We start from the raw sequence: 9,659 nt of genomic DNA, 5'->3' as shown, positions 1-9,659 counted from the left end.
GGCGATGGATGAAGAGAGAGGGAGAGGGGCCATCTCCCACCTCTATACAACCCTATGAAGCGACTACAGTAGCCTGATGCTCTATGTTTTCACCCCCCATCACCACTCTCCATTCCTCCAATGGTTGCTTAGATATGGAGATAAAAAATCAGTCTTTCTCTCTCCTCCCTCTCTCTCCCCTCAAGGGGCAGTTCATGCCCATGAAGAAGAAGGAAGGCCGGTTAAAGGATGCTTGTCTGGCATGGAGAATTGGATTGCTCCAAGATCAAGAGGAGGCTGAGATGAGATGTTCAGCATTGAAGATTTTCTACTGGTTCGGTCCATTGGCAACCCGAAAAAATTAATTACAAAACCCGCAACATGCAAATAAGCAGTATGCCTCATTTTTACAAAGGAAATTTGCTTCTTGTTGATGTTTGATGGTTTAAATGAAATTCATATGGAACAAAAATTTGTTTAAATCTTTCTTGCACTATGATTGAGGGCTATGCATTTAAAAAAAATTAGATCGGTGATGATAAATAGTCGTAATATTTAAATTATGGCCCGAAAAGTGCCTTTTTAGTGTAAAAATGAAGGTTTTATTGGTTTTGGGTGCGAAAAAGAGATATGCAAGGGATAAAATTCTGAGAGAAAACATCTTTCAACTTTCATGATTAGTCACTAATCATAAATAAGAAAATAATCTATTTTTATGCATAAATAAATAGAGAAAAATAGCTAAAAATGAGGAAAAATAGGATTTTCGTGTTATAAAAATCTAAAAAATTATGAATCGTGGTTGTGGCTATATAACAAAGCTAAGGCATGAAGTTTGGCTTTAGTTTGATTTTGTTTATCTGTTATAGTTCATGTTTTTTCCATTTTATGCGAAAAATACATACAAATTAATACCCTTACACCTATGCAACGCAGCATAACCTAAATGTTAGAGGGAAAGGGTGAGGTTAAGAGATAAAGAGGACTGAGAGGGTTTGAATTTCTAAAACATTTGATTGTGCATTTCATTTAGAATTGCGATAATTGAGTCTAAGGGGCTAGTAGCACGAGAGATCGGTGCTAGTCTCCATACATCGAAGCATACATTTAGTGAAAATCATGAAAGGGTTGTTTTTCCCACATCACAAAATACTGATTTGATAAATATTGTTTGTGCACTAGGATCATATGCACTATGCATGACGCATGACATGATATCAGTCCTGGATTGCATAGCAATTATCTTCCTAGTATATGGCTTATACGTTGAGTGGAAAGGAGCCTTTGTTGTGGGTCAGTTGTATGCTTTTGTTGGGACTGTTTGGTAAGGATCTATATATTCCTGGATCTTACAAAACAAGAAAAGAGTGAAGCTTGTGTGTTATGTCTTATATGTTGGAGCGACACATTTTGGGGCCAATCCCCGAGGTGTAGGAGAGTTGCAGTGGAGCTGCGGCAATCAGTCGAGGGGAGCTTCCTGATGTTTGTGTGACGGGGCACTATGCCTACATATTATGGGATCTCCCTCTGAGGAGCAGGGAAGGTAAACGTTGGACTACATATTAGCTACAAATGCACAATTAAGTCTATCTAGTGTTTATCGGTGTATTACATATGCTCCTGGCCCACGAGGCCGTGGAGTGGGGTTGTCTGTTTTGTGCATGAGGTCCGACTAGTGCCGTACCCATTTTAGGTCCCATCACTTATGATGTAGAATTAGGGGTTTATATACCTGAACCAATGTCATGTGATAATAATGAGGTATTTATATTCTATATGTAGAGAGTTAGCTTCATCTCTCCTTTTTATATTTGTATTTTTTAGAAATAATGATATTCATTGCATTTGACTTACTTATGTTGCAACTGCTTAAATTTAGGAGAATGATGCATACACAATGTATGCAAATTTTGTAAGGAAAAGCCTATCAAAGAGTAAAAATAACATAATAGAATTGAATGTAAGTATTTTTTATCAAGTTTATATCAATACATGCATCTTAAGGTGACATTATCAAGTAAAATAGTTAATATGCTTCTAAGATGATGATTTTGTATATTTTGAAGGTTGGAAAAAATAGTAAGGTGCCTTCGGATTGTCTTCATAAGACAAATACACATTGTTCAAATGTATTTTTTTAAAAACTTTTATACCTATTTCTTATAGCAATGCATTAGTTTTGTTTAATCTAAAAATCTTCGTACATAATATTATTTTGCATCTTAGGTTTGTGCAACCTCAAAGATTGGAGTCAATATAGATGATAAGTCTAAAAAAGGAAAGCAACCATGCAAAGTAAGTATCTCATTTTCAATATTTATAGTAAAATATATTTTATATGCATAATAAGAAAAAAGACATTTCAGATGACTGTAAAGATGCAGCAATGTTTGTTACAATCGACTTCTACAAATCAAAAAGTAAAGAAGTTCAAGATATGCTTTGAAGATTTTTTTATTAAAATAAAAATTATAATTAACTTCTTGAATAAAAATAAATGCTTCATGAAGATATTGACTTTTATTTTTTAAAGGTTTTTGATGATATATGTCATGAAGGCGACGAAAAGACTCTCACTCCTATGCAAAAAGTAAGATTTTTTCTATAAGTTTATTCTTTTAATATTATAATGATCCAAGTAGTTGATAGCATGATCTGATTGTGCTTTTAGGTGTTCAATGAACATGATCAAGAAACCATTTGTATGAAATTCTTCGAAGTCCATACAGTATCAGAGATGTACAGACAATTGAAGTTGCAATATGTTGGTTTGAGGAAGGAGATGGGTGCTTTTTGTCAAAAATGCACTGAAACTAACATGAATATATTTAGAGAGGACTTCATTGATTTTTTGCTAGCTAAAAATAAAGTATGTGTGAGAAAAAGTGAAAGCTTAGCTCTCACACTTCATGATGTCAATATACTTGAGTAATTTGTTACAATTACGAACATATGACAATTTATGCTAATTGATAAATTCTATCTCAATTTTATCTTTATTCACTCTTGAAGTTTTTATATTTTTGAGTTCTAAATAAAAAAGTGATTTGTACTCTTTATCGAAATTGACATGCCATTGAGCTTACAATAATTTTATTATAGTGTATATAATATATTTATTAAAAGTTAGAGGCTTTATAAAGCAAGACTAAGATTTACTAAAAAGCACGCTCATTTACCTTTCTAGTAAGGTTTTGTCAATATTAAAAATTTACATCTATATAGTGAGATCTCCATATAGAAAAATTTTGCATATATAGAAAAAGTATATTATCTATATAGTGGTATATATCTATATGGTGAAATCCCTATATAAAAAAATATTATCTATCTAAGAGCATTTTCTTGACATAGGAAATAGAAGCCTATATAGGAAAATATTACCTATGTAGGCACTTTTGCTCGACGTAGGAAAAAAATACCTATGTATGAAAATATTACCTATCTAGCAAATTTTTTTGGACATAAGAAAAAAAGGCCTATATAGTGAAAATTTTCCTATCTAATTTATATAGGAAGAGTGCCCTTTTCCCTAGTCCGAAAAATCCCTAGATGTGTGTATTTCTATCTAGTAAATTAGATAGGAAATCTCTTTTTTTTCCTATCTAGACATTCATCAAAAGCTCCTTGTGCTAGATGGATATTGATTGTGATCATGCACCTTGTTGGCAGCTAGGACAAGATGACATCCAGCTAGGCTGGACCTACACTACAAGCTCCTACTCTAGCATGACTCTCAGGATGGCTCCCGCAATGGTGAAGGCTGGAGGATACCCACATCTCGCAAGCTTATTGATAGACTTGAAGCAAAATTGTAATTGACACTACACTAATTGAAGGATCTGCTACCATCGGTAAAAGCGATGTCCTCCATATGGTTAACATTACAAGACAAGAAAGTGAATCAGAATCATAACTAGTTGGTTTCATGCATTGCCTTGATTCATATAATCAACATCACGTTTGATATGACACAATAACTAATGTTTTGCAAACAAGAAGAAATTGGAGAGAGAGAGAGAGAGAGAGAGAGAGAGAGAGAGAGAGAGAGAGAGAGAGAGAGAGAGAGAGAGAGAGAGAGAGAGAGAGAGAGAGAGAGAGAGAGAGAGAGAGAGAGAGAGAGAGAGAGAGAGAGAGTGTGTGTGTGTGTGTGTGCACGCACGTGCGTGCATGTGTGTAAGAGAGCACTATTGAGGACATGCTAGAAGACATTGTCATCACTAGGGTTGTGGAGCTTATTGACATGCAACAAGCCAGAGGCATCGATGAAGGAACCCATGTGATAATGATGCAACCATTAGGACGGTCTAGCCCATGTAGAGCTTCAACAAATGGCATGACCACTAGGGTCTATGATCTTGATATTGGGTTAGAGGAGACTCGTAATTCGGTAGACATGTTTCCCTTCGATCTAGCTAGTATTCAAAATTTACATGTTTTCAAGGAAGATCCTTATATATAGATAATGAGAACTACGATGGGTTCCATTTGATCTAGGTTATTAAATTCAAACACATTCACTCAATGAATAATAACATGTCTCTATTTGCAAATATTAATGCTTGCATGCAATCACATTTAGCCATCCTTATGAAGTTATGAAGTTCTCCTTCAAACAATGAGGTTACTTAAGCTATAGAATAGAATTATATAGCTTACACTATAACATTTTTGCATTGAAATTAATTGCCAAACCTTGTCACGATTGGACTTTTGTGACATGCGTCTACTTCATAATGATACCTTGTTCATGCAAACCCGACTTCTCTGCAATGAGTTATGGGCATTTTTCTTTAGTATCCTTGTTTCTTACTGCGTGCAAGAATTTCACAAATTTGGAGTGCTATTTGGGCATCTTTGATGGATCATTTTCACCAAAATACCCACATGACAAGAGTTTCTTCTACATGAGCTTTCATTGTACATTGTATTCGATCTTCAGTTTTGAGGACAAAACTACATTAGGATGAGATGGGTTGTCATGAAGCAAATTTTACCCTTGTATTAGGCATATCTATTATACTAAACCAAGGTATTAGGATTTATTATACATAGTGGAAGCTAAGCCATTGTGTGGAGCCTTTTTGATCATTTTGTACATCTCCGATGTGGAGGTCTTTGAGGTTTCTTCCTCTCCCACCATTCATGGAGGGAGTAGAAATGGCATAACTATTATTGAGAAAATGTTGGGATTGATACCTGCCTTTCATTCACACAATTGCAGTATTTTAATTTTGCCAAGTAGCCATAGACTTTGCTAACATGTTAATGGTTAGTGGGTTATCCTACACCTTTTGCACCACACATTGGTTTTTCATTCACAACTTTAGTATTTTGACCTTGTGCTTAAGTATTGGGCACATCTAGTCAACTACTATGTGGCTTGCAATGGTACCCAATGTATCAATCTCAATTATGAATTCCAAGATTTCAAGAACACTTGAGAGGGACAAATTGTTGATAGCTAAAATTGGATGAGGATTATGATTTACTCACCAAATTTGGCACTATGGGATCACCAAAGTCAAACGATGATAATGTCACTTTGTTGATGAATTCTTGATGAACAACCTGCATCATAAATATGTTGATTTCATGTAGTTGATCAATGAATTTAAATGTCAATTATTGCATTTCATTAGAATTTAATTAGGTTTAGAAGAAACCCCCAATGTTATATTCAATGGAGTCCTTCACTTCTACCACTGAAAAAGAGAAGTAATGGGGTGGAAAGACCATATCAAGATTTGATTAGGTAGTGAGCAAAGCAACTTCCCTTGAGGATTGAAACTAGATTGGAAATTTTCACTTGAGAAAAATAGGTAATATTCACATTGCCAAAAGTCTAGGCATTTTGACAATGATTGTTGCTAAGAGGACAAGTATAGTTTGCCCAAATACCCTCTACACTTAGAAAATCAAGCATATCAAGAGAGGGCGATGCCACCCCTCCACCACAGCTGTGCACCAGGGTCATATCTAGTCATACTTGTGACTTAACCACCATGCTAATAAGGTGCTCACACTAATTAGTGGAGATACATTAGTCACATGGCTTTAGGACCCGCCTCCCCATTTTTTAGTATGCCCTGACTACACCCGAGAGATTTCTTTACCTCAAACCCTCCCTCACCCTTAATATATTTGTTAATAGAGCAACTTACATATAACTCAAAGTATTAACACTCATCAAGTTGTGCTAAATTGAAAAAATATATCCATATATCAAACCACTTTTGCACATGCTCATATTTTAGAGAGGGAGAAGATTGCATTTACATCTATTAGTCCTCACATGATAGACACATACATGCACTCAACGATTATAGTTGTAACATGCTAAACCAAAAGGGGAGAAAACATAGTGAGTTGAGGATATCAAGATTAATAGAAAAATCATGCAACAGAAATATTCATCTAGAACCTTTAAAGGTTTAATAACACGTGTTGGGAGCTCTAGTTTGGACTTATGGAATAAGTCTAGCAATTATTTAGAGTTAATTTGGCAGTCCCAAAACTACCAAGGACTGCAATACTTGAGCAAATATAATTAACATTTTCTTTTAGTTTACCTTTCCCCATTGTTCACAACAAAATGAGGTTTAATGTAAAATCAATTGCAAATCTCTATGAATGACCTTAAATATTTGAAGAGCATGGTTTTAAGGCTTACAAATCTACAAAGGTTTTGGTTACAAAAATGGTGAAAGAAAACAAATTTTTTTCTCTTGTACATAATGTGGGGAAGACTACAAAATGTGATTTGGCATCTACCTAAACGTTTAAGTTAAAGCCAATCAGGTCATGAGGCAGCTTGGGTGTGGGTTCAACTAGGGTGTGTGAGTTCAAACCCTATGAGTGCAAATCTTTTGCCCCCACTTCCCTTGCGGCATATCTATTCACATCTAAACTGTGCCCCACTTCCCTTGCAGCATATTTATTCACGTCTAAACTTTTAGAAGCAAAGAGATGTTTTATTATGCCTTTGAGGATGCAATGCGAATGGTTTAAACTCACACACCCCTATAACTCACTCAACCCACACACACCCAAACCACTAAGCCACAACCCCATTGTAAACTTTTAAATGAAAGGTTCTTTGTATGCTACCAAAAGTGTTCACACTAATTTCAGAGCAAAATTTGAAGTGCTATTACGAGTATAATCAGAGAAGGGAGAGTAGAACTGATAAGATAGTAGGATATGCAAATTGAAAACAGTCTGCATGTAATAAGTCCTAGTAGAGGTTATCGCTGTGATTTATATATAGGCATAATACAGAGAGAGAGAGAGAGAGAGAGAGAGAGAGATTGTGTGGACATGGCACATATCTAGTCTCTCCTTTGTTGCAGTATGACTGACAGACAGTCATATAAATGAAACACTAAAGGGTGTGGATATGGCACATATCTAGTCTCTCCCGTGTTGCAGCAGGACGGACAAAGAGTCATATAAATGAAACACTAAAGGGACTGCAAACCTAGTGGCAGTAGAGGCAAGTGATTTGGCAAGCTCAAGCGGGGTGAATCATCTTGGGGCTCTGGTAAATGTCGTACAGTTTGTGGTTGTGGTCGTACAGTTGCGGTAGCGGTTGCGTGCCGCACTACGGCCTCGACGGCGGCTTCCTCTTCCTTGGATGAGAGTTAGGAGCTGCAGGTGGCGATGAAGGAGCTCGCCTTGGGGGTGAGCCAAAGAACAGCACAGGCCCATGCCTCGCCTCAGGCAACCTCGGAGGCGCATTCTGGGCACCATAATCATCTGCAAAACTGGACGTGGTGCTCATCTCCAGACCCACCCTGGCCATCATTGCCCTTCCCCCTTTGGCTATTGTACCCCTGCCTTCTAATTGTACCTCAGCATGGCCTGATTTCTTCCGTGCCTGCTGCCAATTCAACCATCCACAGTTTCAATACCCATGTGCAGCTAATACACATTGATCAGGATTTGTGCTCAAACAATTTTCATGTGCAGCCATTAAACATCATTTTTTTGGGCAGTTTGACAACAAAGCAGCATATCTCATTTTGTGCAGATTAGGAATAAAACTCCATTGAACTTGCATCTTACACATACCACTGCAAGGCCTCATATACATAAGAGGTTTTTAACATCTTCCTGGGTGGGAAAAGGGGCTTAGGAATGAGAATTCTATCCAACTTGCATTGTAAAACTGCAACTGCAAAGCTTCATATGCTGCAGTATACATGAAGCTGTGCTAGGCCCTTTTATCACACACTATGGAAGCTTTACTGCAATCATTGAAGGCATGCCTCCATATCATTAAACAGTACACACCTTCAAGGACAAGATTTCTTTCATACTCAGATAAAACAAGCATCCTGTCAGCTGCAACAAACATACTTCTGAAGCCTAAGACCTTTTCAACTGAATAGACACATTAAGAGTAGTAATTTGGCATAGGAGTGACGCAGATAACATAACCTTGAATTTAAAAGCAAGAATTACAATAGATCTTTTGCACGCATGGAATCCAAAACACACACTTATATGTCATGAATAGATTGCTTAGCTCTGAATGCTTATTAGCACACTCAGAAGTGGGTTTAATTTACCTCGACCTGTAACATGCCTCTGAAGGAACCACACAAGCACAACTCTGTATGGCCCCATGAGATGAGCAATAGCAAGGCTAATATCACGCAGAATTGCATCGAGATAGTCGGGGATGTTCCCAAGCCTGCTTTTATGTTCACGCATTCACAACCCTTAATTAGGCCTTAGACCATCTCCCTAATGATCTATCAACTGATCAAGGATATAATTATCATTGTTCATCATCATCACAACAACAGCTGTAGCACAGCCTTAAGAAACTGCTGATGATCTTCTCGGGAAGAAAAACAGCCTTCCGATTCACACTCAGATCAAATTCACTGCCTGCGCCTTTGTCATACAGAATGGTACGACAGGGGCTTCCTTCTCGCACGTGAGGAACTCAGAGCATGGAGGCAGCCTGCTGGCATGGATGGATTCCCGATTGAAAGTTATCACAGGTTGCAACCATGAGTCCGTCGGACATTGCAGGACATTGATGATGATGATTGTATCTATCTGTGAATGATGTGCGACGGAGACAGTGATCGCTTGCAGAAAATGGGGCAGCTTCTTGCGGGAAGGTGAAATTTTGTAAGGAGATTCTAATTAATGGCGAAGATTTGCGCGTGAGGGCGGAGTGTGCGGGGGATGATCATGACCCAAGGTTAGGCTCAACAGAGGAGACAGGCACAGAGAGAGAGAGAGAGAGAGAGAGAGAGAGAGAGAGAGAGAGAGAGAGAGGCTTGCCCTTGTTTGAATCAGAGTGATGAAGGGCCTGCTTTAATCATCAAGCCCAGTATGATTGCAGTGTAGAGAGAGAGAGAGAGAGAGAGAGAGAGAGAGTGTGTGTGTGTGTGTGTGTGTGTGTGAGGGTGATTGAGTGAGTGAGTGAGTGAGTGAGATGGCCATCTTTTCCTTCATCCCACCTTTCTTTATGCTCCTGCCAAGGCTGCAAAGAGTATCATGCTCTAAGGGTATCATGCATGCAGCAGAAAAAGAGAGAAGCTGCATGAATAAAGCCAATATACAAATGACATAAAAGTAAGCAAACCTTAGCCTAGGTCCTTTCAAATTAACGAATTCAAACAAAACAAAGTATGTTGGGTCTGCCACAAAACCCAACG

The 9,659-nt window shown here is 37.6% G+C and overlaps 1 protein-coding gene across 2 annotated transcripts; it reads right to left on the bottom strand.

The window, feature by feature from the left end:
* Positions 1 to 7,106: 7,106 nt before the first annotated feature.
* On the bottom strand, positions 7,107 to 9,417 carry LOC148038948 (uncharacterized). Of its 2 annotated transcripts, none has more exons than XM_087674818.1 (2): positions 8,553 to 9,417; positions 7,107 to 7,858 (listed from the first exon to the last, which is right to left on the bottom strand). In XM_087674818.1, the coding sequence occupies exons 1-2, from the start codon at positions 8,649 to 8,651 to the stop codon at positions 7,583 to 7,585; spliced, it is 375 nt and encodes a 124-aa protein (XP_087530944.1). In that variant the 5' UTR covers positions 8,652 to 9,417; the 3' UTR covers positions 7,107 to 7,582. The 2 variants fall into 2 exon arrangements, with proteins under 2 accessions (XP_087530944.1, XP_087530943.1); XM_087674817.1 differs by having other exon boundaries at positions 7,107 to 7,861; positions 8,553 to 9,415.
* Positions 9,418 to 9,659: the final 242 nt, after the last annotated feature.

Source organism: Lygodium microphyllum, chromosome 3, assembly GCF_053477565.2.
Source record: "Lygodium microphyllum isolate KBCC chromosome 3, Lygodium_microphyllum_v1.1.10, whole genome shotgun sequence".
Lineage (NCBI taxonomy): Eukaryota > Viridiplantae > Streptophyta > Polypodiopsida > Schizaeales > Lygodiaceae > Lygodium > Lygodium microphyllum.
This window is presented reverse-complemented; position numbering and strand designations above follow the sequence as displayed.

Bases quoted from the DNA above. Each gene is read 5' to 3' on its own strand.
- LOC148038948 (XM_087674817.1), bottom strand. From the start codon at position 8,651: ATGCAATTCTGCGTGATATTAGCCTTGCTATTGCTCATCTCATGGGGC. The intron at 7,862-8,552 runs GTAAATTAAACC...TTGAATTGGCAG, and splicing joins GAGGCATGTTACAGGTCGAG to CAGGCACGGAAGAAATCAGG.